This window comes from Drosophila santomea, chromosome 2L, assembly GCF_016746245.2.
Source record: "Drosophila santomea strain STO CAGO 1482 chromosome 2L, Prin_Dsan_1.1, whole genome shotgun sequence".
Lineage (NCBI taxonomy): Eukaryota > Metazoa > Arthropoda > Insecta > Diptera > Drosophilidae > Drosophila > Drosophila santomea.
The window spans coordinates 6,791,468-6,818,984 of record NC_053016.2 but is presented as its reverse complement, the minus strand read 5'-3'; the positions used below and the strand labels follow the sequence as shown (position 1 = coordinate 6,818,984).

The 27,517-nt window shown below is 46.8% G+C and overlaps 2 protein-coding genes across 2 annotated transcripts in view; both read left to right on the top strand.

Annotated features, from left to right (window-relative positions):
• Window positions 1-23,152, top strand: part of LOC120457964 — a 30,174-nt gene extending 7,022 nt beyond the window's left edge. Inside the window, exons 2-12 of the mRNA XM_039645469.2 lie at window positions 4,607-4,883; window positions 6,980-7,085; window positions 10,931-11,162; window positions 11,245-11,392; window positions 15,835-16,014; window positions 17,805-17,944; window positions 18,044-18,251; window positions 20,951-21,166; window positions 21,391-21,623; window positions 22,332-22,470; window positions 22,662-23,152. Coding sequence (XP_039501403.1) covers window positions 4,637-4,883; window positions 6,980-7,085; window positions 10,931-11,162; window positions 11,245-11,392; window positions 15,835-16,014; window positions 17,805-17,944; window positions 18,044-18,251; window positions 20,951-21,166; window positions 21,391-21,623; window positions 22,332-22,470; window positions 22,662-23,152 — 2,340 coding nt within the window. The 5' untranslated portion in view covers window positions 4,607-4,636. The remainder of the gene's footprint in view (window positions 1-4,606; window positions 4,884-6,979; window positions 7,086-10,930; window positions 11,163-11,244; window positions 11,393-15,834; window positions 16,015-17,804; window positions 17,945-18,043; window positions 18,252-20,950; window positions 21,167-21,390; window positions 21,624-22,331; window positions 22,471-22,661) is intronic.
• Window positions 23,153-23,230: 78 nt separating this feature from the next.
• On the top strand, window positions 23,231-25,948 carry LOC120457975 (zinc finger protein ZIC 2-like). Its single transcript, XM_039645475.2, has 2 exons — window positions 23,231-23,693; window positions 23,886-25,948. Exon 1 carries the CDS (start codon window positions 23,231-23,233, stop codon window positions 23,663-23,665), a length of 435 nt encoding a protein of 144 aa, XP_039501409.1. The 3' UTR covers window positions 23,666-23,693; window positions 23,886-25,948.
• The last annotated feature ends 1,569 nt before the right edge of the window (window positions 25,949-27,517 follow it).

Genomic DNA, 27,517 nt, shown 5'->3' with positions numbered 1-27,517 from the left:
TTCAAACTTCCTGTTTGTCTAACTGACATGTGACGACTGTCGGGCTGCCCCATCTGGGCCTTCAGCCTTATCCTCTCATATTTCCAGCGTTTTGACTGCCCCCATGCTGCAATCCCTTCTCGAGCACTTTACCCGCCACTTATCATGCATAAAGTCTAGAATTTGCCGCACTCTTTTTTTTTTTTCAAAAAACTCGACTAATTTGATCCCAAGGCGCTGCTTGAGCCTGTCAGGACCCATTCCCAAACGCCGCCCTTCGCCCCGCAGGCAGCCTTTCCCTTCGCACGCTCCACTGCCTCGCTGTGATTTCCTCAGCTCAGCAAAGCGTGAAACATTTTTTCGCAACCTTGCGACCTCACACGCCCCTTGCGCCCCCTTCTCCGCCCACGCCCCCTTATCGAGCCCCATTCGCACACACTCACACAGGCATAGAAATTCAATATTGCTCCTCTGTGTCTATGCTAATGAATGGCTCGCGAAGGAGAGCAAAGCAAGGCGGCGAGAAACGGAAGAAAGGACAAAGCCTTTCTCTCTCTCTCTCACTCTCTCTCTCTTCTGCTGCTTCCTCTATTTATTTTTCCGGCTTCCTGTTGGGAGCTCCTCTTTTCGCTTTCGCTTCGCGCTGCTTTGCACTGCTCTGCTGCCTTTTTGCGGTTTGACGCAGCCACTAAAAGTATGCAACACTTTTTTCGCATGTTGCTTTTTGCATATTTAATGCCCCGCCTCAACGGGGACAGACAAAATGGCGGCGTCTCGTTTTTTCGGTCCAAACCAGCTCCCTCCCTCCCCCAATTTTTGTGCCACCCTCCTGCCCCGCCCCCCATTTTGTGCGACGCCCCTGCGGTTAGGCGTTGATTTGTGGGCTGCCCCGTTTGTTTGTTGCCCCAGCAGTTGTAGCCGTGTCTATTTGAGGTTTGTGGGCGGCGAGTGGCTGGTATATGTGTACATCCGCCCCTGATGTGACTTTAATTAACTGCCCCGTCTGCCTGCCGTCGAAAATCAATAGAAACGGACTTTAAGTGTCACACCGAGGATACCGAGGAGCTGCTCCGTCGTGACTTTTCGACGGCCCTTCAAACAAACGTCTGGCAACGTCGAGAGCGCTTTTTGGTCCTCCGAGCCTGTCACAATAATAGACAAATACGTCACGCAGGCGGGGCACACCACTTCCTTGCCAGACACACAGACACACAGACAGCACAGACAGCAGTAGAAATAAAAAAGTTGTCAACTGTCTTTGCTTTGCGACTGCTATGCAAATTGCCATCGAAGGTGGGGAACTTTTCAATGCGATTCAATGTGATTCCTCATGGCCTTTCCCACTGCCTTTGTTCCCTCGTCGCTTTAAGACCTTTAAGGTCTGTGGCATTGGGAAAGGGCATTCTACGCAACCGAATCGTAGGTTCCATTTATTATTAAATCAACAAAAGTGTTGGCTGGCAACGAGTTGCATTTTGTTGTATGTACTTCCCGCTCCTGGTGAGACAGCTGCCTTCCGTTTGGGCTCCCACAAAGCTACTACTACTACTGCTGCTGACTCTGCCTCCCATGTCTGCAATGTCATTTGATTTGATTACAACTGAGGGGAGCTGTAGTCGTCTTTGCTGCCACTGTTGCCACTGCTGCCACGGCTGCCACGGCTGCCTCGGTTGCAACAACTGTCTGCCGAGCTGATGGATTATATGACGTTGGCTGCCTGCCGTCTGCTGGGATGCGGAACTGGCCCGCATGTCTTTGGCTCTAAGCTGCCGCCCAACGCCAGCCAATTTGTCTAGTTCTGGAGTGGGCCATCCCCATTCCCATTCCCATTCCCATCAACACAACAGAACCCACTACTAAACACCCCATTTTAATGCTGTGCTGTCTCTGGCTTGATTAGCGTCGCTGAATTGACAGAAATTGTCACCAGCCAGAGTGTGCTTCAACAGCAAACTCCCAGCTCCCAGCTAACGACCTCCAATGCAGCCCCATTTTCAGCCCAACTCGACCCATCCTGCACAATTTGCGTCACTTGTTGTGTGTGCAGCAGTTGCCTTGAACACCCAACCCAACCCAATCCAAACCAACCCAACCCAATCCAACCCAACCCCACCACCCACCTCCCAGTTGCAGCAAAATCTGGCTGGCGCATTTTCCTTGCCTTTTTCGCTCCAGCACGTCAATTGCTTAATTGATCAATTTAATTTGACACTTATTCAAACACTCGGAGCGTCGCGGGCAGAGCAAGATAAATATCTCTTGCTCCCGTTTTCCAGCGCAGTAAACTCGCTTTTGTGTTTCGATTTATGCAAATTGCGACGGGCCATGTGGCCTACAACTACAACGAATGTATATGTATCTGTATCTGCATCTGTGCGAGTATCTGTAGGTTCGAGTACGTCTGATGTTCGCTCCAGATTCTTTTCCATGAAAACTGTGCTTCATCAATTAATCAATTGCTTTATGGTATTTGTGTAATTCGCTGAATTTTTAGTAGATTTCCCCTTTCCGTTGCGCCCTTTCAAGTTAATCAGGAAGTCCGCCCAGCGAACAGTTTGATGTTTAAATTTTTTTTTTTTTTTTTTGCTATGCCAGCAATTTGTTTTTAGGTTTCCAGCGACTCCCACAGCAAGTTGCTCTGGCAATCTGTTGACATTTCAAATGCAGGCCCTTTTTGACTGATGGCTGCGTATAATTGAGCGTTGGACTAAACTCATGTTTAACTCGAATATCTTGCTGGCACAGACACGATTCTATGCGAAAGATACGTAGTTGAACAGAACCTGCTATGATCTTGTCTGGATCTTCGCTCTCCATGGCAATTACGCGGACCAATAGGCGATAAATCACACTGCGACAGGCGGTGGAAATTGTGGCCGTGGAGTCTGGCTAATGCCACTCTTTTGGAGCCAATTGAGCGTGTAATTAACTAACTGTACATTTCAATTTATGAAATATTCGCCAGTGGAAATGGACTGCGGCAGTATCAAAGCACCGCCAGGTGCAGCGGCCAGTGTCACTATTAATTTAACCTACATCGTGAGTCTGCAGCAAGTGGACGCAGCGACAGCCAGCATTTCGCAGGCATTCTTTGCTCTTTCGAGAATTTTTTGCAATTTGTTGCCGGACCACAGGGAACTGGGCCTGGACGTTGAAAGATGAGCAATTAAGCACTGAGTTATCGACCAGCGTCCAAGGAGCACACATGTGTGTGTGTAAGGGGGTGTATGGGGTGTGTGGGGTGTGTGGGATGTATAGGATGTATAGGATACATCCTGGCTATCCAGCAGCATCAGCTGCGTGACAAATTGCCCCATGACGTGGAAGGTTTTTGCATGCCTGCCAGGCAGATAGGGTTACCTTCGCCTTTGCTACGAAAACACAAGACAAGCTGGATGTGGGGCATTTATTAGATCGGAATCAGCAGAAGGACAACCTATGCAGCACTATGAATCCTGAAGCAATCGAAGCCATTCCACAGGGTCTAACTTCCGGTTCTAGGCCCCATTTTCTAGGCTGCTAATGAGTTTTACTTAGGATGGCCGTCACCTCATCCAAATCCGAGCCCATTAAAATTAAAAGACATCAAAAGAAATTTGCAAACTAAACAAACACAAACAGTGGGCCAAGAATGTCCCTTTTTGCCGGGTGACTGGCCGTGCGGCATATTCATTATCTCTAGGCCCTTTTACGGGCCCACTGCCACTACCACCACCATCGCTACCTTTGGCCCTTTTTAGCCAACTCTGCCGCACGCTTTGCATAAGCTAAATAAGTTTCCCGGGAGCTTCTGCCGCTGCTGAAAATGCGCCTGTGTCCCGGTTTTCCCAGCCAGCCGGCGTTAAATTAAAGCGAAAACTGGCTTGCTCGTCGCAATGGAGCAATGTGAATGGATATAACCGGCCGGAGGATGACGGGCAGTCTGTTTGCTGTGGCCGCTTTCTATGGCACTGCTCATATGTCTGCCCCGGCAGAAAATGTTGCGGAATAATGTTTAATGAAAAGCACAAAGTCATCCCCCGGCTGCCCCATTTCCCCCAACTCATAGCTCAACTGCCTCCTGACTCGTCACGCACATTCACTTTGCATCCATTCAAGCCGCCCCAAGTTGAGAGCAGGAAAAAGTCAACGCAGAGGATGACTACAGGCTGTTGCAGATTTGGCAGGCTTTTGGCTTTTCTGGCGGCAATTAAGTTCCCAAATCGAGCACAGTTAAAGCAGAACGATGCGATAACTAACCGAAGTGAGAGCCAACAACACGGAGAGAAATTAATTGAAAAGAAACCAAACAATGGAAATTAGTAGATATGTGACACTCTTTACGAGGTATCTCTTTGAATGAGTTACATTATGAACTTAAGTCCTTTGCAAACTAGGTGTAGAAAGTTTTGAAAAGTATTAAATATTGATTTAACCCTCTGTATACAAGCTGAACTTTTTTCATAAGGCCCAGAAATGTGTACTATAATTTGAGTAGAATACGCAAACGAGACCCTTAACCCAATGAAATCTTTATCAACGCAAATTGATCGTTTAAATGACAACTCATTGTCAAGCCACTTTATCACCTTGGTACCCAATTTTGTTGTATATATTTAACTAAATATTTGGTTATTCTTCATTTCAGATCTCACTGCCACTCTCTAGAATCACCGCTATGAAGCACACGTCGCCAAGTGAAGCGACCTCCAGCCACATCAGCATGTTCTCCCGCCAGTGCCTTTCCCACCCAACCCGCTCACCACCCACAACCACAACCACAACCAGAACCACACCCACATCCACAGCCGCTGACCCCCGCCCACCAAACCGCGCCACCCGCTGGACACTCGGCCTTTGGACACTGGTGATCGCCAGCGGCTGCCTAATGCTCAACGCGCCGACGACGATGGCATTCGATATCGGTGAGTACAGCGGGTGAAGTCAAGAAGTCAGAAGGTATAACCCCACGAATATATCAAGATGCGCAGATAAATGGAGGCAGTGCGCCCAAGATGACCAGCGCTGAAGGGTAGCGGCCTCGTGCTTGGCTTTATTTATTTAATTGACATTGAAAGCATTTTTGTTATGGCCCGTCATTTCGCGACAGGCCACGCAGTTGGGTTCTGGACTCCGCGGGGAGTCCTCAACTGGACATGCTGCTGCAGCGTCCTCTCCAACTTGGCCACATGGCTGCTGGGGGCATCTGGCCTGGCTGCAGCTCCAACTCCAGCTCATTAATAGGCATATTGACATTTTTATGCCGCATTTAAGGCATGGCTTGGCATTATATGCCAATGGTATGGTATGGTATGGTATGGCATGGCTTGGCAGTATGGGAGTGTGCTTTAATGAAGCCATAGCGCACTGGCTTAGGATTACGGCCCATTTCAATGGGCCATCGCATGTCGGCGGTTCATAAACTCCGTGCCACTCAGACGAGAGGCGGTGGCCAGTGAAAAGTTGTCCCCAAAATGCCTGGGGCTAGGGTAAAGCAGTGGCGTGGAAGGAGCTGCCTCATTGATTTCCCAAACGGAACTTCATTACAATAATTGTGCCGGAAGAGGGAAATTGTGTATCAAATAGTACGAAAATAAGCCCGAAAGTTGTTGTGCCATGAATGTGGCATTCATTCCACCATTGAAGACATTCAACTTGCAACTTCAACTTCAGCTGCCACAATATGCCCCAAACCCCCCCCAAGCAACGAAAATGAAATCTTTCTGCCATAATATTTATAGTTAATCAAGCAAGCCAAATACATAAATACAAATCTATAAACATGTTCATTTCGGGTTCCAGAACTCGACTGCTGCTGATGCCGTTGCCGTTGCCCTAGTACTATTTGCACTTATCCCCATTCCCCGCCAGAAAAGCAAACACATGCCAAAGGAGCACTCTGCTGAAGGTTGTTGTTCTTGTTGTTGTTGTTGTTGTTGTTGTTGTTGTTGGGGCTAGACACATCGAAGCGAGTTGAGTTAGCAAAACATGCAACAATTTTCCAAGTGAATGCACTTGCAATATGCAGTGCATGTCGGATTGAGAGTCGGGGTGTGAGCTCTGGCTTTTGACCCAACCTGGCCCATGCATCCAGGCATCCAGGCATCTAGGCATCCAAGCATCCGAGCATCTGAGCACTTCGCTCTTCATTTGCGTAGCCGGCTATCAAACCCAATCAAGTGTGAATGCACTGGAAGCTAGCTTTTCGCTGGGAATGGGAAAACTTGGCGACCATATACCACACACTATGCTCTGTACCCACATATGACTACTGCATATAAATTGGCAAATAATATTGTCCCACAGAGCTGCAATTAACTTAGACAGTCAAAAGACCTAAAAATAAGATTCAAAGATTCATTTACACTTCAGTGTAGATGGCTGTACGTAGTAACTTCCACAGCATTCACATCGCACAGAGCTCACTTTGAATTGGTTGACTGACTTCTCCCCCTGAGAAGTCCGCACACTTCGCCGTGTGATTATTTATAAACTTCTAAACGAATGCACGCAACCTTGCTCTGGATGAGATCAAAAGTGGGATTGGGATTGGGATTGGTCCGTGGTGAGCCTGCTGTGCCCGGGCAACAAAAGTCATGTCAAATCAGTGTTGATTCTGTCGAAAATGTCAGCAGGCGACTGCCAGACGCAGGATTCGGTTTGGGGGGCTGGCGGATCTCCTCAGGACTCCCTCCATATCAAAGGCAAATGGCAGGGCAACTGCAATTGGTGGGCCATAAATTAAGTAAGGTAGTTGACGTTATGCCAGTCCAGAGCTGACTTTGGCAATGATTAAGTGTTTAGTTGACTCAAAATGAGGTATTCTTTAAGAGAAGAGATGCCCGCAAATGCCACAGACATGGATGGGCATTTATAAGCATCGTCAAACTCGAACTGACACTTGAGGCTTTTTGATATATATTCGATGGCGTTGCGCAGACCACAATTCATGGGCTCTATATTTAAAATACTTTCGTCGTCATTAATTAACGTTAAAAATACGATTTCCTCTCATTTCCAGCCACGTGCAATGTGCCCCTGGGCATGGAGTCGTTACTCATAACAGATGCTCAAATCACAGCGAGTTCAGCCCATGACATTGCCTTCGTTGGACCTCAGCAAGCAAGGTAAGCTGGCCCAAAACATGGCAAAATCTGATGGCCAAGTTTAACCTGAAGCAACAGGTTAAAGGAAAGGTACCTGGGGCCAAAGAACGGGTTCTACGAACTACTACTAAGCACTCAGCACTCAGCGCTCCTTGGGTAATTTCTCAGCACCAAAGTATTGGGCTTTTAAGACTCATCATTGGTATCGTCTGCGATCTGGTTTTGAGATTACAAGACTTTATATTGCTTTACGATCGGAACCCTGCCGCTGCCACAGCTCCCGGCTCATTAACCATTTAACCCCAAGATGGAAATACGTCGGGGATGGGGCTTATCTGCGATGCCGCTGCCCTGCGTGTCCATTTAATTGCTAATTTTATAGACAACTTCGTTAGGCGATAAGGCAAAGTCAATAAAATAGAAAACTTTGGCCACCGCTCAAGTGGCGCGGCAATGACAACGATATTTATATTATGACACAAACAGTTTGCCCATCCAAATACCAATAGTACGGATACAAAGCGCCGAAATCGAACTTCCATAAATACCAGCGCCAGTTTTGCATATCTGTCGATTAAACGAGAGATAATATTTGATGTTTGGCTAGCGCCTTTTGAGGAGACATGAAAGATCATCCCAACCGCTGATGGGAAATCTTTTCATGAATATGCCAGCGTTTAATGGATGTGACAGCAAAGAAAGGGTTTCCAGCCCCTTTGCCCAGCTAATTAAATGCAATTTCCGAAATGCACAAACTCGTTTTCCCTCGCCGAGCGATCAAAGTTCAAGCGAGTTTGTGACAACAATCGAGGTTTGGAGTGGAAGACGATTCACGATTGGTTTTCCACAGACGAGTTTGGTTTAATTTCAATTCCTCAGCTTTGTTTACATTTTATTGTCGCCTCCGAACAGAAGGGCCATTTGGAACGGGTTTGCATTGAATATGCTTGGGCTTGGACAGGAAGTTCCAAGTAAGGCGATGCGGGACGCAGATTGAGGCGGAAGTTTCGCAATTGCACTGACCAGTTGACCAGTTGACCAGGGCCGTGATTGATGACACCATCAGATGGGCTTGACTTGTCGTGTAATTAGTATGGAATATCTTGGCGGAGTGGGCCAGCATGCTCGTGGCCATAAACATGTCAATTACCGCATGAATTATGGCCAGAAATCAATGCAAACACATTCGACGGAACGAACAGTGCGAGGCGAAGGTGAAGATCCATTCTTAGCCCTTCTTTTAGTGCCCTGGCCCGCAAGAATATGCCGTCTGTCCGCCTTTATAGACATGCACTTAAAAAACACTCTGGAGCAGGGCTGACTGACAACTAAAGAACTAAACAGCACACACCATACACCACACACAACCACACACCACACAACCATACACCATACAACCAGCACCACCACAAAGGCAGCATTAACATTACCCCTTTATGGCGGTACTAAAATATAACCACAAAGACAACGCGTGTTGAGCACGTCGGAGATAAACAAAATATATTTGGCTGTGTTCGCCTCTTTTTATTTCTCTTTTTCTCATTCTGTGGCAGATTAACCGGAATTTGTACTAAGGACCATTTGAGCAGAGGACGGGCCACGAAAGTTGAGATCGGACTGGGGCTCCGATAAGTTTGCCATGCGGGCAGACTCTTCAGCCAACTGAATCACCTGAACGCTGAGGGGGAGAAGAATCTCAGAATTCATGGTGATGGTGGGGGCATTGGTAGTCGACTGTCCGTGGGACCGCCAAGTGGATCTGATTGACAGACGATGTCAGATTGCGATTTCTCGGAGGCTAAGTGCCCGAGGAGAAAATGTCGAAGAAGATATATATGTACTATATTTGTTAAGCGAAGCTGCTGCTTGCTCCTTGGAGCTCCAATTAAATAGTGCTCCAGTTGAAGTTGCAGAACTTTTACCCAATTCACCTTACACTAATTTCCCCTCGGTGGCGCAACTATTCAGTGCTAGAAAACACTTTGGCTCCCCAACTTCACGTTGGGGCAGCAACTTTCTCTTTTGTCTTTCGATCTCCTGCCCCCAACCTCCAACATCCAACTCACAATTTCCCCGGCATGCCCAATCAGGCGAACTGCAATTTGCTTAGCCGAAAGTTCCACAGAGTCAACCAGTAAAGTTCAAAAGTGCAGGCAGCATTATAATTTGCGGCTGCCGTGCACTTACCTAACTAGACTAACTAGCTCCAAAAGATGTGCTCGAAAGGAACTCGACGTAATTCATTTCGTCGTGGATGGGGGGTCTCAACATGCACTTACGAGAAATTGCTGGCGGGGATCGGACTGGGGATCGTGGTCCTCAGGAGGCCATGAGATGACTGCTATGACTGCGATGACTACGATGACTGCGATGATGGCTTGTGGTCCCGTCTAGGGCTATTGAATTACGGAGATTAGTTTAATGACAGTTGGCGCTGTTTGATTTTCATTACCGCGCCCATCGTCCACCACCAGCACCACCATGAGCACCGTAAGGCCATTACGTTTACAACCTTTTACATATTACGGCGGCGATGAGAAGGGAAAAAATCCGAAACCCCCAGCGATTAGATGTCGGAGTCCTGCGGGCCAGCACAGGCAGTTAGCCAGTCCATCAGCGCTCGAAATGAGCAGTCGACGGTGGCGCAGATTGTTAACTCTGGCAATAACAATAATTAAAGTCAAGTTGAAAGGCACATAACTGCGGATATTAGCATTTTAAATGATGTTTGTTTGCTCCGCTCTCCACTCTTTTTCCTTTTGGGGCCACTGCTGCACAAAAAAGGAAGAAAGGACGTGGCGGAAAACCTTATTTTATGAAGATTAAATTGACCTTTCGGCCCGACTGTGGGAGTAATATAATTAAAATTTTCCAACGCCTTGCAGCCTCTTAGCATCGCTTTCATCCACTCGAGACACACTTCCAATGGGGTATTTGAAATGTGTATTAGGCAAGAAGAGTTCTTAGTGAATCATTTGCATGGCTATTTCATGCGAATCCAACTAAACGATGTCTCAATGCACGCGGAAGCGCTCCACTAATGGCCATTCGCCAAAGGCGGGGGGCGGAGCATGAACATTTTTTAGAGATTCCCCGTTCCGCAGCCAGCATGCACTTAAAATCCCAGTTGGCCGGCAAATAAACAACGCAATCGAATTCAATTCCAATAGCCCGCTGGCAGCCGCAGTTGCGAGCCACCGACCAAATGAAGCAATTTGCCACGAAGCCAACGACGACAGGAGGCCAGGAGTTGGACTACTCCAGCTCCAACTGCAGCCAACTCCGACACCCAGTCACTTGACTTGACTTTACTTGACTGGGATCGAAGTGGGTCTAGGCCTATGCCAATGCCTATGCCTATGCCTGGTAGCAGGCCCATGAGTAATGGCCGGGCATTAAGGCAGCCGAAATGCAATCAAGCATGTAAAACTTAATTGAAATATAAACCGAGAGCCGAGGTAGTTGTAGTGGTTAACGTATCGATGGCTTTTGGCAGAGGGGCTGAAAATTGCTTAAAGTTCGTCCGACCGTCCGTCTGTCCGTCTGTCCGTCTGTCCGTCCGGGAATAGGTTAAATTAATCCTTAATTACACAGACAACATCCTGCTGTGTCTAAAACCGCAAACAGCTTAACGAACGAGACGAGCTGCCAGACGACGCACCACAAACGCCAGTGGTTGCGATTGGGGCAGCTGGCTGCTGTGGGTGGGGTGGGGTGGGGTGGGGGGCTCCATGTGGTGCCGAACGCTTAATGTCAATTAATTTATAAAAATCCCCCCCAACCATCGCGCCAGCAACTGGTTTCAGCGACTACTGTAGAGGGAGCCTGATTAATAAACTTGTGCCGTCCGCAATCCCTCTTTGCAGACTGAAAACCGATACCAACGGCGGAGCCTGGTGCCCCAAGCACATGGTGTCGAATGCCCTGAAGGAGTACCTGCAGGTCGATCTGCTGCAGACGCACGTGATCACGGCGATCCGCACACAGGGTCGCTTTGGCAAGGGTCAGGGCCAGGAGTACACCGAGGCCTATGTCCTGGAGTACTGGCGACCGGGCTTCGACAAGTGGCAGCGCTGGAAGAACATCCAGGGCAAGGAGGTAGGTATCGCCGAACCAAGTGAAGGAGGAGCTTCGCCAGCCATAGCTAATCCCATCTTCTCTTACATCCTATCACCCACAGATTCTGCCCGGCAATATCAACACATACAGCGAGGTGGAGAACGCCCTGCAGCCGATCATCTTCGCCTCCAAGATCCGCATCTATCCGTATGGCCAGTACGATCGAACCGTCTGTCTGCGCGCCGAGATCGTCGGTTGTCCGTGGGAAGGTGAGTCCCAGTCCAAGGGAATCCGAATACGAAATCCAAATCCTAGTGGAGGCGATAAGAGCGTGACATGAGCAATGATAGTGTGGAGGGGCTAACAGGGTTTTAGTGTCAGCGCTAATTTATCATTCCGCAAACCCGAGGGGCAGCCTGTTTGCAATTAGAGGAGCAAAAGCGGCTTAAGTGTTCGCACGATTGGCTTGTGGACACTCGTGGCATGCCACTCGCGATTAGCAGGGAGTGTGGAGTGTGGAGTGTGGAGTGTGCAGTGTGGAGTGCGGAGTGTCCAGATGCCCGAGTTCCAGATGGCTTATAAGGCTTGGCATGATCTCCGATTCGAAGCCACTTTAAATAGCTAAAGTGTTAGTACCCCTAAAGAGTCGCATATAATGCATACCACTAGGGAATTACTTTGTTTGCAGCTAGGAAAGGAAACCATTTACTTCACTCCAAGTTTGGTTTATTAAACTGCCATGTTCCACCAAACTTAGACTTCCCCCCTAAAATTCATAATTTCCATTTGGCTTTATTTACCGCATTACATGCTTCTTTCGCGAAAGCCCTCCTCCGAAAGTATCCCCCGAATGTGGCATGTGGCATGACCCACAGGCGAGTCGGAGGACTATGAACACCACATAACAAGGCATATCCAGGCAACGTCTGGGTCTGGCCCGAACCACGTAATCCAATCAAGGTGACTGCTACGCTCCATGGAACCAAGTGTAGCGCATTCCTGATTCCTGATTCTTTCCCAACATATGGGCACCGCAACTTGACGGTCGCGATTTCTTTTCAACGCCATGAGCACTGTACTTGAAATATATCGCGTGCAGACGTTGGAAAAACATCCCATACCAATACCCAACCAATCCAATTCTCCTGGCTAGACCCGACCGAAATCGAAATCCCAGACGACGACATGCCGGGCACTCTGAACACCATGTCCCGTCTGTCGTCCGATAACAAAAAAAAAAATGCTAAAAAGAACTGGAAAAATCCAAAACAACTTAATGCACTGCTAAAATGAGGTGCTCACAATGCACCATCAGATGTGGAAATTTGTCATCTTATTAGTATTATCTCTGGCTATCAGCTTGCTGCCGCATTACTTCCATCACTGCATCTTTGGGTTCATTTGCATGACTGGCGAGAAGCCATAGTTTTTCGCAGTGTAGGCAAACAACATGACCAACCTGGTCGGCTGCTCCTAACCTTTACTTTGTCGATGTTTTGCACGCAATTGTCAAGTAGTGCAGGGGCCAGAAACAAGTCTGGACAAACAAATTTTTCTATGATTTCCATAGGCAGGGCGGAGACTTTTCCGCCGCCGCCAGCAATAGTAATAGAACTGGCCGGCGAAACAGGCCTAATGACAATTTGTAGAGCCCCAAGTCCCCCCCCCCCATTCCACAAATTCCCCTGAGGAGCGGAAAAAGGCGCGGAAGTTGAAAATTATTCCGTAAATTAACGCAGTGTTTGGACCCGGGACTTCTGGGAGGGTGGCAGCAGGGAACTAGGAACTGGAAACTACGAACTGGCTCCTGGGAATGGGACGAGCTCCCCTGATAAGTGGCGCCATTTGTGTGCCACGCCCATTTGCGCCGAAACGGGGGGCTTGGATTTGGATGTGGATATGGATGTGGATGTGGATGTGAATATGGATGTGGATGTGAATGTGAATGTGGATTCGGGGGTGGCAGTCATGCAAACCTCCTGACCGCTCACATTTTGCGGACTATCATTTGATTTGCCACGGGGAATGTGAACACGAGAGCCGACATGGCGCATTTCATATGCAAATTAAACAAGATAAGATGGGAATGGATGGTGCCGGGAGTGGGCCACAATGTCCACAGTGGCACTACTGGCAGATGGGTCTAGACAAGTGCCAGACGGCCGGCCGGACAGTGGGCGAAGAAATCAATAAATCTACTTCTTGTGGTCGCGTCGATTTCATTACGCGATCATTAATCTGCTCCAAAACATGCCCGAATCGAATCATAATTGTTTATAAATTCAGGCCATAAATTTTCAGAAACTGATGGCATTTGAATGGGTCTAGGTGGGGCCACCAACCAACCTAATGCCGCTCCCGAAGTATTTGACTTAGGGTTAAAGCGCCACAATCGTTAAAAATAGGGTTCAGGCCATAGTGGCCAGAGATTATCTCCCCACATTGACATCCAAAGCGTGGCTAAGCTGGAATTTGTTACGATTTAACAACAGCTCCCTTGATATCGTCAAATCGGGTTTGCATATGCTCGAGTGCATTATAAATGCAGCAACTGATTAGCGTTAAGCCGGGGATTTATGGAACCCACTGTTCGGGGGCCCATAATTTATGGCCATTTTAGGGCATTACCGGTCACTAGCTCACTAGCTCACTATCTTGGTGTTGAAACGCTCGGCGCGCTGAAGAAATTTTCAGCTTTTTTTTCAGAGGTTGGGCAATCGAAAGTAGTGCTGTAACTAAAGACGATGGCAGCTAAATGGGTAGTGCTTTGTCCACACTTAAGGCTGCTTTCCAATTCCCTTTGAGTCCGCTGCCAGTCCACTGGGAGCACTCAGCCATCCATCTGGTATCCTCTCCTCAATTTGAGTCATCAGCAAGTGGCGCGTTGACATTGTTGCCGTTACCGTTGGCTTGCGTGCCACATCCAAGAAAGGCGGAGAAAAATTACATTTTATATATTGCAGTTGCCCGCTGTCTTGACGACCAAAAAAAATACAGAAAAATAAAACACAAAAAAACAGAACTCCACGCACTTAAGCAAGGACTTGTCCTTACTTTGCTCATTTCTCGGCCTCCGACAGTCGCGACACGCAAATAAGGATCGCATGCAGGCACGCGAGTAACGAGGCACACAGACAGCGGAGGTGGAGGCATTCCATCCCACTGCCCCCCAGTGCTCCATGGTCATCCCATGCCCCATGCTCCATGCTCCATGCTTCATGAGCTGGCATTGCGTGAACTTCGTCGCAGCGAGGCAATTGTAAAACGCGTTGCCCTGAATGTCTTTGCAGTTAATTAAATATGCCATATAACGTTTACATTCGGTTAAATATCGTGTCGCAGGAGCGGGAGGTGTATGTGGTGTTGGTGGTGGTGGTCTTATCTACCAGCTCCGTCGTAATTTATGTAATTAAACGAGGCTGTCCAGCCAGTCCGAAGGCCTTGAATAATAATTAATATTTTCGTTCGAGCGCACCACCCACTCCCACTCCTACTCCCACTCCCACATCCCATATCATGATCGATAGGGGTCGTTTGCCCACCTGAACGCCCCATCATCATTATCCACATATGCATGTGTGCCCAGTGCGTAGGAGGTCCCTAATTACGTGTAATTATGTGATTTTTGGTAATTATTGGAAAATTCCTACGACTGCCTTGCTATCCTGCCGATCTATCCTGCGAACTTGTTTTTCCGGGTGTCCTGTTTACCACGTGACCCGATTGTCTAAATAGAAATTGTAGTGAATTAGTTAAACGTGTGTCTCTGAGTGCACCCCATTTTAGCCGAGGTATAATTATATCGAGTGCCTGGCAACCCCGAGTTGTTGGTTTTTTTTTCTGGATCTGGTGTAATTGTTTTCGTGGGCGGCGTGGGGGCAACCATTCGATTTTGTAATTAGTGTCAGGTGTTTGTTGGCGAGTGCCGGCAGATTGGTATCCTTATTCGGTGAATTGAAGCCGTAGCTTTTCGGTTACTTGGTTTCCGCTGCGCACTTTGGCTTACGCCGGCTAATCCCCCACAAACAGCGCCGGAAAGCCATGACTCAGCCAGCGAGAATAACGCTTGACTTTGACATTGAAAAACTATACCCTGCAAGTTGCTCGATCCCCTTCGATTAATGCCCAACATAACCACCGAAACCGAATGACAGACCAGGGGGACGTGGATTGGGTGCTTCTAAAGTGGCCACAAAACGAAATTATGTTTCAAGTAACTCAATATCCTCCACACCTCCAAGGGCAGCTCACCCACCCACCGAATCCCTCGCTCGACTTGGGGAAGTGCGCAGTGGAAACTTTTAATTTAGCGCGGTTTTAAGGCCAACGAAATAGGGAGGCAGCTACACTGGAGCTGCAACTTGAGGCAGGGCCAGATCTTAATATTAAATTAATAATAAATTTCAACTTGGTCCTTGCTACTCCGCTCTGCTGTAGCGTTTTTTGGCTGAGTGTAGCAACGCAGAACTCGGCATTCTGTCAGACATTTGTCTTACCCACGTGACGCGAAACGAGTGTTTGACATGTCTTGTGTGTGATTTCCCCAACCAGCTCATTTAATCCAATCCCCTTAGTCGGCAGCTCGGGTTTCCTTATTTTCGTTATTTCGGTCGTTATTTTTGTCTTAAAGTTTTTGTTTGAGTTCCCAGAATTTCCACACTCGAAATTTAAATGCGCCGCCTTGGCTTTCCTTTCCTTTTTCCAATTTCAGAGGGCATCGTGTCGTACAGCATTCCGAAGGGCGTGCAACGCGGCATGGAGGTGGATCTGTCGGATAAAACCTACGATGGCAACGAGCAGGGCGATCGCTATGTGGACGGACTTGGTCAGCTGGTGGATGGGCAGAAGGGCAAGGACAACTTCCGCACCGACATCCATGGATTCGGAAAGGGTGAGTACCATGAACCACTGAACTGCCACTTGCGCGAAACTTTTGCATTAATTCGCCCGAAAATATGAGAAATTTCCTTGGCTAAAACAGTCCCATTTGGCCCATCCGCTTCCCGTTTGAAACTGAAAACTATGAGTCTAAAAGGTTTCCCTTCCGCAGCCATAACTTTCTCTTAACAAATTTACACGAGGCACGGTGGTCCAAGTCAGCAGATATGAACATAAAACCTTAGAAGTTATAGAATTTAAATGCCATAAGAGCAGGAATCTTATAGTAAATAGTTTATAGTGCTAGTACAAATATTTAATTCTAGATCGTGGAATCTTCAAGTACTTTCTCCCCGCAATAAGGCACTTTCACCCATTCAAGAAGCATTTCTCTACGCCCACAGTGCGGCGATGGCCCATTGAAATCGAAAAGATTTATGGCAACAGAAAAAACTGATTAACATCGAATAATGACAAAAGTTCAGCGACTAGAGGAGCATGGACTCCAATCTGACCCCCGTTGCACCGCCGAAAGCTCACTTCATTGAACATCGATGGGGGAAAAGTTCGGCCTCGCCAATAATTTGACTGCACAACACAATAAGCAAAAATAAATAATAACTTTGGGCCATTTGCTGGCGTCGCAGTAAAACTTGCCGGATACCAGGCCGAGATATAGACTGCCACGCCCCCTCTTCCCCACTATTCCGAGCGCCGAAAGGCGGCAGTAAAAAATGTAAACATTATGCATAGTTGATAATTTATGGCAACTCTGGCATTCATTTCCGCCCCAAAAATGCAAAAGTTCTGGAATTTGCGAAGCCAGCCAGCTTATATTTTTCCATCGAATGCCCCATACCCCATACCTCATGCCCCATGCCCCATGCCCCATGCCTCATGCCCCATGCACCATGCCCGCATGCCACATGGATTGGCAAATGGCCAATAATCGAAATTATTGAGAATCGAGAACTCTACGCAGGAGCAAAGTTCGGTTGGACAATTAGACATGCAGTCGCTGTGTCTGCGGAAATTCGAGACGAGCTCGAGACGGAGTCGTAAAGGCAACGCATTGCAACGGCAAAGTTTCCGGCGCATAATTCCGATTCCCGGCACTCCCATATCTCGGCTTTTATGGCAACTATTTGCTCGTCTTCTGCTGATTTGCATTATAAGTGGGAATCAATACTCCGCCTGGCTGGCGGCATGTTGCATGCCCCAATGAGGAGGGCAATTCTGCTTAGCTCTTGCCCTCCAATCCCATAAGTACATAATATACATATACATATAGTGGCTGCAAGCTAATATTGCATGATTTCTGTTCGTTGGAAGGCAAAAAGGAAAAGGGCAACTTCACTTCCCTGAAGTCCTTTCTAAGCCCCCCACGTAGGAGACTCGTTACCCCACTGAAATTAGGGCCACGCAAACAAGGCAGCGGCAGAAAGAATGGCTTAAATGTCGCATTGGCCATTATTTCTAGTTATACAGGGTTATACAACCCCTCGACCAACAAGCCAAACTCAGACCCAAACACACAAATTCAAACCCAAACCGAAACCAAATCCAACCCGAAAAAAAAAACCCCCTTTCGTGCGCCTGCCGTGAGCATTTATTTGTTTTGGGGGCATTTGGGGAAGAACTTCACCCCAAATGTGCCATTGGCAATGCCAGGTTGGGGACTTAAATAGCTTTACATGTCAGTCGTCCGCAGGGCTGCTCTATTGATTTCCCCCCTACACTGGCGGGTTCTGCCGTATGAAATGTTCATTTTATTTCATTTTGATGGGCTTTTATTCATTTCAGGTTATGAATGGATTGGCTGGCGTAACGATACGCCCGGACTGCTGGGAAAACCGGTTGAAATAGTCTTTGAGTTCGATACGGTTCGCAATTTCAGTGCCATCGTGCTGCACACAAACAATATGTTCACCAAGGATGTTCAGGTGAGAGCACGCACTCCAGTCCTGCGCACATATACAATATTAATAGCCAAAAATTTGTTATTTATAAGCCAACTAAATGATATGCCATCTCTTTGCCAGGTATTTGTGCATGCCAAGGTATTCTTCAGCATCGGAGGTCGCTACTTCTCCGGTGAGCCCGTGCAGTTCTCCTATATGCCCGATACCATAATGGATCATGCCAGGGATGTGACCATCAAGCTGCACCACCGGGTTGGCAAATATTTGAAAATCAATTTGTACTTTGCCGTCAAATGGATTATGCTCTCCGAGATCAGCTTTATATCCGGTAAGTGTGGCACGTGAGCTGCTGGGACGTAAAAACGAATGAATCTGGCACAGAAACAGAATTGCAGTGAATTGCAGAGAATTGCATTTGCCAAGTGAGGCAGGTCGCTTGAGGAAATGGAATTGCATACGTACAAATGCATTTTTCAGCTTCATTTCACTCTCGAGCTCTCGATTATGCGACAACACAACGGGCTAAGAGCTGAGAGCGAAGGGCAAGGGGCTGATGGATTTGGGGGAAAGGGCAATGCATTACTCCTAACAGGGGATAAAACATTTTTCCAACAACGTTTTTCCAACATTTTGGCCAATAACAATGGAGTGCCGGGAGTGGGTAGTGTGTAGTGGGAAAGGCCCCGAGATAAACGAACACAAACATTTTCCTCCGGCTGGAAAACTAAAGTCAATTGAATGCGCAAAACCCGTTTGCTTGCAAAATGTAAACAATCCGAGACTCAAGGGTAGATATTTACAACTATACAGTATGCATTGCATTTCAGCTTATTCGTCCATGAATATCCCAACATGTCCCGATTAAAATTTTCCCCATTGCAAGGCTCAATCCCGATTCAACCCTCCGCTCTAGCAATTACTATTACTATACTATACGGTCAGTGAACCAAAGATCGCTTAAATTCATTGTGTTTTCGGTGGAGAATCCACGTAAATCCCTCCGTTGTTAGGTGTGAAATAGGGCAAGGGGATAAGTTGCCCTGGCAGGCGAGTTTGATTGATGAGCTCAATAGAGCGTGCCGCATGAATAGGGATTTCCTGTACTTTACATTTTCCCGGCAGATGGCACTCGGATTTGGGATGGCACTGATAGGGGAACCTAATAGTTTTACGCATTGAAGTTGATCGTAAATCGAGCGCAGCTCCGGTTTTTATAAGTCAATTAGACGGGCTTTGGGGTGGGAAATAAGCTGAATGCCTTGCGAAAATATTAGAAAAGGTTTTCGAATTGAAATCCAACAAAGGTCTCAGTGCCTAAGACGCATAAGAGGCTCAGAGCAAGCTCACACAAAGGAACCCAGCGATCCTGAGTGTAGGTTTTATAATGCCAGTGCGTTATAAAGAATGAAATGCCACTCGAGTGATCCTCGACGATCAGAAGTCCTGAGTGGTTCGCCAAAAGCATTACAAGGCGAAATGTGTTTTTTTGTGAGAACAGGGAGCAAAAAGCAAGGATAACCCGAAACGAAACCACAATAAACAAAACCAAACTCCCATGCTGAGTTCCCCGCATTCGTGCAGCAATTACATGACTAGCCAGAAAACAGAATCGTCGCCACGAAGCATTTGTCACGCACACAAGACGACATGGCATGGAATGGGATTTGATGGCTTCAAATGGGTTGGGTTGGGATGGGATCCTCTACCTTATAAAGACAGAGAGAGAGAGAGAGTGGGTTGCCACCGTGGAACACCAGGGGCGACCAGCTGTTTTTTATTTCGTACGCCTCGAGTGCAGGCCTCGAAGAAGAGGCTGAAACTAGGGTAAGGGTAAACAAAAGAAACGCACGTTCAAAATGGCAGGGAAGCGTCTTTCGAGGGTATGCGTATATATTTTTATCAGGCACTGTGCGAGTGTACACAGATTTAACCCCAATTTGTGAGATTTGCTCGCGGTGATTGCAGTCGCCGTTGTCGGGGAGCCGCACTCTACGTACTCTACGGTACGCTTCCACACTTTTAAAGGTTTCTAAAAATACAAAGGCCGAAAAATAAGAAAAACAATGACGGGCACCAGAGAGAATGGCCCCGGGGACACACAAAGGGAATTAGTTATAAAGGACATGCGACAGCAGCAGCGAGATCTGCGCACTCCGGCAAAGGATATGCGGCATATTCGCCATTACCCCCGGTGTCCTTTCCTCTCTTCCTCTCTCTGTCTCTCACCTACTGTGTGTGATAAATGTGGCACGAAATATTTTAATTATTTTAAACGTTTTATGGCCCTGTGGTCGCTCAGTCGGATACTCCCTTCGCAGGAGGCAAGCGAAGGGGGAAAGAGAAAAACGCTGCCACCCGAAGGACAATGGCAGTGTCGAAACAAAGGACACCATCCAGTCCTGTCTGAGATCCAGGCATATAACTCAAAACAGCAGCCTCAACTCCACGTTGTCCCCGCAAGAACTTCAGTAGAACTTCACACAGTAATTACGCCATTTACTGTCTAAGAAACGAGGTCACCCACTCGAGAAGGCATTTCTGTTTTGTTATGCCCCCAAGATGTTTGCAGGATAAAAATCATTTCGCAGAACATAAGCTGCGCTGGGAAACCTGGGAGATCAAAGCGAACTCTGGACAAAGATGCAGGTGTTGCTTCACAGGATATTAGCTAGAGGGGTTACACGAATTTTGGGATCAAATGGATTATCACATGGCAGATTGGCTCACTTTTACCTCTAAATGGTATCGATTGGGTTTTCAAGCTCTAACTTACTAATTAGCAGGGAACTTTCCTCTTTTCAATTTAAATGCTATTTTATCAAAAAGAAATTTTTCTATCAGGGGTTTATTGGTTGTACCCTAGGGTATCATAAGCCATTGAGGTCGCTTGGAGTCAGGGCTCTATACCATAGCCATAAAGCGGATCATGCCCTAATCCGCTTATATCTATAACACATTCGCAGCAACTTGAAGGGTTTCGAATGAGCTCGAATCTAACTCTTTGCATTTCGCCCTTTAACCCCACAGTGCCCGCCATGGGAAATTTCACCGACGAGCAGGAGCAGCGCAGCAACTCGCCCAGCCAGGCGCAGGATGTCCACGATGACACCAAGGGCGGCGAGTACCAGGCCAACCGGAACAAGCCCAACGGAGTGGGCGGCCCGGCCGGTGGCCAGGGCGAGGGCGTGGCCGCGTCGGGCGGCGATTCCGGCGGCAACAACAAGTACAACAATGGGCCGCAATGTAAGTAGCGCCGACAAGCCTGATAAATCCAATTAACAGCTCACTTTGCCCACATTGCGCCCGATCGGGCACTTTTGCCTTTCGGATGCGAAAGCTCCTCCGGATGCTGGCTAATTATTTAGTTGAACAATATTTACATTTAATTTCGTTTCGTTTCGACGCGCGCGCGCTTTTGTTAATTTAAATTTCAATTTGCACTTTGCTCTTTTTCGCTTCGATTGCAGTAATTGCGCCACGCCCCATCGATCAGGAGCCGAACGATGCGAACTTCATTGGTGTGGTCATCGTGGTCCTCACCACCATCATCATCCTCCTGGTGGCCATCATCCTCTTCATTGTCTCGCGAACGAAGCGGGCCCGCGGCAGCAACGTCCTGGACGCCTTCCAGTACAGCTTCAATCCCAACACCCTCGGCGGCAACGTGGACAAGCACCGTCCCAACGGCAACAGCATCAAGGTGGGTAGGGACCATGGACGACTGGTCATGGACTGGTCATGGAGCACTTGGCACTGGGCACTCGGTAGTGGGCACTTGGTAGTGGGCTGTGGGCATTGGGAGGATACGTGTGCGTAGTGGACGGGAAATTCCTGTCTCGAATTCCCACATAATTGTTCAATGTAGCGTGGAGTTTCCACACTGCTTAGTCCTCTACGTGAGAAGCCCTCCGTCCGGCATTTATTTAATGGGACTTTTCAACGCCCGGCGACAGTGTGCGTGCTCTGTTGATTTGTGATGGGGTCAGGCTTAAGTGGCCAGTGAGGGGGAAACTTTAAAGTTCGACCCACTGGTTGGTTGGTTGCATGGAGGTGGAGGTGGGCAAATTCGATTAAAGAACTTTTTCTCGAGAGGAAATTAAGAGTTCTGTGTGCGGAAAACTTTATCATCGCACCGAAGAAAGGAACACGATTTCTTTTTTCAACTGCGAAACTATCCAGCTGGAAGTCGATGCAACAGATGTTCCAAGATTGGGCATTTATTTGGCCAAGTTGTGCTTTAAACGAGTGCGAGAATGACACGCTGTATATATTAACTCTTTAATCTAGTCACAAAAGCGGAACATTCTGAATAAATCTGTATAGCTCTATGAGGCATAAACGATTGACTGTTTTAAATGCTAAGTTCTTGGTATTCAACTAACGCTATTTCTGCTTTCTGTGTTTGCAGGCCAATGTGGACGACAACGACTCGATTGGAAAGAACAGCCTCTACCACGAGCCCTTCAATGTGAACATGTACACGAGTGGTGTGAACGGCTATGCGGCGGTTAATGATTTGCAGTGTAATATGACGCCCGACTATACAGGTGTGTAAGCCCCCCCTCATACCTCCCCCCTTGACCCCTTTTAAGCCACCCATTTCCGCTGGCTGGCGCGCAAAGTCATAAAATATGGCGTCGCCGGCAACTAATGCAAATAAATTTCTGTGGCAATTCCCCTGACTAAGCTGACTTTTTCCCAACCCCTCTCTTCTCCTCTGCTCGTTTCTCGACCACAGATGTGCCGGAAGGTGGTTACGCCGTGCCCCACATGCAGGATTACATGCCCTCGTCGAAAATGGGTGGTGGCGCGCCCGGCGGTGGTGGCTATGTGAATGTGCGGCGCACCCCGCCTCCGCCACTGAGCAGCATATTCCCGCGACCACCCACCGTTCCGCCGCCGCCCATGGAGAAGTACTACGCCACCACGGCCATCTTCAAGCCGCTGAAGGGACCGGGCTCGGAGCGGAGCGGCTGCAGCAGCAACACCAACACGGTGAGCAGCGGCGGCGGCAAGAGCAGCCACAGCCACAGCAGCCACTGCAGCACCGGTGGGCCGGACCACAGCGGCATCTACGACGACGGCATCGGCACCATGAACTCCAAGGCCACCGCACCCATGATCAATCCGTACAGCAGCGGGAACAGCTCCTCGGCCGCCGCGGCCGCTGCAGCGGAGTTCCAGCGCGCCAGGACCTACAACTTTCGCAGCTATCCCGACAACCTCTAGTTCGAAGCCTCGCTGAAGCTGGTGGCCGCCGCACCCAAGCGGCTCACTGCCGCCGCCTCCTCCGCTGGCAGCACCACCATGCCCAAGAAGCCGCAGCACCTCAGCCTGGTCGCCAGTACGGCCGCCGGCTACGGAGGCGGCACCAGCAAGCCCAAGTACAGCCTGACCCTGCACAACAGCAAACTCGCCCCGGGGGGCAAGCACCTGCGCGATGGCCTCCAGCAGCGCCAGCACCTCAAGGCCGTGGATGGGGTGCCCGTCTCCGTCTCCGTCGACGAGGTGGTGGGCGTGCACCTGAAGGCTCAAGGCTCAAAGGCGGTGGCCGCCACTGGCGAGGCTTCGGGCAGTGTCACCAGGCTGATGGGGGATAGCGGAGGCAGCAGCGGCGGCGGCAGTGGAAGTGGAAATGGCAGCGGAAAGGACGGCGCCAAATGCGGAAATGACAATGAACTGGGGGGCGGAGTGGCAAACGGTGTCATGAGGGCACAAAACAACAGGCTGTGGTATCATTGATGAAAACCCCATATTGAATGGATTTGAGGTGAGTTTCATTAGTACATAAATTTCATAAATATGAACTTAGATTCGTATTCAAACTGTTATTTTAGCTAAGTTAGATTTTCAAAGTTTATTTAGTTTAGTTTGCTTAAGAACGTAGTAAAGTGATAGATAACATGTGTAATGAGATATCCATTAACCCCATTGTGTTATATTACTTTTATATCATCCACAGCGAGATCCTCTAAACGGATATCGAATTGAAAATGCAACAGAAACTAAAAAGAGGACGTTACGCCGAAATTAAAATCACCGAGTTAAGTTCACGCCAAAAATGGCGAGTTGGACAGAAAATAAGTAAAGCACAAATAGTTGGCTTAAAAGGCCCAACAGTTGAACCCACTGAGCAAACGAGAAACGCAGCGAATCGAATCGAAATGAATCGAAAACGAATCAAATCGAATCGAATTGAATCGAAAACGAAGTCAAGTCGTCGCCTACCAATCATTTATAGAGTAGGGTCGAGAATATGCCAACAACGTAGCTAATGAAACATGTTAAGAACACACAACACCCTGTAAATATACGAGTTTAGGAACCGGTAGTGAAGAACCTGCATTTGATGGCAAGGAGCTGAATGGCAAGTAGGAAACGAGGACATCATGCATAACTCACGACAAGATTATACACGAATCATGAGAATATTAAGACGAATTTAAGGTCTAGCATTTAGCGACACAATTTGTTTATAAAACGAAGCAAGAAATATTATATTGAGTAACACCTATACGACTAACTAGCTTATAATAATGTTTAACTGATTTGTAGTACTCTTTCGGGAAGAACACTGCGATCTGCGAACTAACTGTACATGCCTGTGAACCTACCCCGACTAAACCTGAACTATATAAACTATCTGAACTATATGATATCATATGCATATGCATATGCATATATGATATGAACCATCTGATCCGATGAACCCTATAAGCGCCTACACTCACACTACTTAAGCCCCACTGTACATTTTCTGTGTATAAACTTATAGACATAGATTGTTTGCTATGGATGGATGGAAACACGATGACGCGTTGAGCAAAATTACGTAGGAAAATCCCCGATCCCCGGGGAGATGATGATAAAATTGTAATGGAATTTAACGGACCAAGAGAGCGTGCAGAGCGACTTCGCCTAAAACCAAGAAAAATGAAGTTTTCATCAATGATTTGTGATTCAATATTCAACTATTTATATTTATAGACACGCGCGGATGCGAGTATTCAGTTCTTAATGCTAACTCTAATTTATCGCAACGTACTACCCGCAAACAAATGACTCTGACTATAAAGAAAGCACTATGAATATAAAAGAAGAAACAAATCGTATTTATAATTAATATTAATGGATAATCATGTATATGTTCCTTTTTAGTTTAATGCGCATTAGTATCACTCGAAACTTACTAAGAGTTAAAAGTAGTAGCTTCGTAGTAGTTTAATAAAGCAGCAGCAATGGTAAAATAATTTTAGACAACCGGATACATAGTCAAACAATAGGCGTGTTGCAAATAGCATAAAGTATAAACAAAACGAGACACTCGACACTCGACATCCATTAATAACACTAAAAATTAGTTTAAATAGTAAAACCGAGAAAAGAAACCCAAACAGGCACACGCTCCACACAAACAACGTTTAAAATGTTTGTGCAACAATTTGCAAGTTTTTAACAACAACAAAAAAAGAATATACAACTTAAAATTAAGCAAGCGGTTACAACAATATTTAAAAGTATTTAATAACATTAGGCTTCGAGATATGTCCGTATGTATTTCTCAACTTTCTGCACAAATTCGAAACCTTTCAACTTTCCATTGCACCAACGGTTTGTCCACACTGGCCCACTGAAAACACAACTACAGCAAGACACGATCGAACACTGCAAGAAAAACCACTGTCCGCCACTGAAAAATTACTATCGAGCAAAAACAAATCACGAACCTACCTACAAGACTTGTGTAAATTAAAAACAAAAAAAAAAACGTAATGAAAGCTAAATAAAACGATTAGGCATTAAGTTAAAAATACATTTTGTAAAAATTAATAAAAGTACACTGTAAAAACTTATATACTAATGTAATGGTTATCCGGTCTTTTGGAAATCACGGCAAACGTCATTAAATTGTTTATTTACGGTGCGCTTGGCGGTCAATGAACCGACTAGTTTAATTTCTAAATTAATTTAAATGCATTTATTATGTGTAAATTTTTCAAAGGCAAATATATAGTATTCAATTATTTAAACAGCAAATACTCGTACCAATGTTTTTCTTTGCTTGGGGTGTTAACATCATAACAAGAACTTGGGGTTCATTGTTCCTGGATTTCAATATTGAATTGGGGTTCATTGTTCCTGGATTTCAAAATTGAATACAGGTGGGTTTTTTTCACAGTGTAGTTCTGACATGCTCGATGACATGTCCTTTGTGGTTTATGTTTCAAGAGACTTTAATGTTGCATTGAAATGGAAAGATGTGCGGCAATCGCAAACTCAGCACACACTGCGTTATTTTAGGGCACTGCATAAACAGACATACTCCCAAGGATAAACAAATGCCCATCAACGGAGTTCTTGTAAACAACCTCCAACCTTCTAGGAATATACCCTATAAAATCTGTCAATATGTGGTTCATCACGCCGTAGCTGGCAAAGTAACCGTCCTTTGGGACCCAATCTAGTAAGTTAAACAAAACATAAGTTGCTGTTTAAATAGTACAGAAGGCCCTGATGTCCCCGGCGGCATTAATCGAGTACTTGTTGTTTTATTTATTCCCGATCTCGGGGTGAGTCAAAGACCTCTCTCGCTTGCCATCTGCTTTAATTCCACGCCAATTCTGATTGAAGGCTGCAATCGAATGTATTATAATTAAACAGTTGACCGCAAATTGGCTACTGATGGCCAACGAGCCCGGAAGTGTACACAGATGACACACATTTCCCATCAAACGCCGCCGCTTAAGTTGTACGCAAACACAGAAAAACTCTTGTTTAGTTCTGGTCAACACGTAATGTAAATTGAATATAAACCTTTCATCATTGCTGCTCAATAAATATGCCATCATTTGGATTTCAAAGCAGTTTATTTAAGGTCGTAACAAGCTCAAATTATAGACGTGGAAGTTTATCCGAAATGGCGGAGTGCTTGTATAATTTTCATGAAGTTTTGTCAAGTTTCGAAGAGTGAAGGATATTTAACTGCAGCGCAAGTTGTTTCATTATATAGTTATAGTTAGTTTATGTATTTGGTTTGATTAAATTAAGGTGCACCTTTAGGGACCGCCATCGCAAACACTTAACTCAAATGTGATAAAGATAATCGCATTCAAATACTCGGCGGTGTTTTAATTGACACTTTCGATTTTTCGACACCAGCGAACGAATAAATAGATGGACTTGTTGAACGGCTGATTGACAGCCATCCAATTCGCGGCCCATACATACCAGCTGTCCCACCTGTCAAACATGTCCTGCCAAATTAGTTGAAAGCCATTTGCGAAGGGAAAAAGGAGCAAATGTGTTCATTTCTTCCTTTTGGCCGCTGGATGCTGGCTGTTGTTCGTAAAAATGCGTGAAAAGTTGCCTCGATTCGTCGCATTGTCTGTCAACTGGAGTAAATCTGTTGGGGACCCAAACCAACGGCAGCGTTGAGTGTTAAACGATTTTATTTGATTTTATTCAACTTTATTTATTTTCATTGCACTTTTCGGTTTTGTGTCCGTTGTTCATTTAACAGGCTTTCAATTTGTAACACTCGTCGTCGTTTGTCGTTTGCCGTCCCTCTGAATGACTTTATTTGTCGCATTATGT

Bases quoted from the DNA above. Each gene is read 5' to 3' on its own strand.
- LOC120457975 (XM_039645475.2), top strand. From the start codon at position 23,231: ATGCCCAAGAAGCCGCAGCACCTCAGCCTGGTCGCCAGTACGGCCGCC.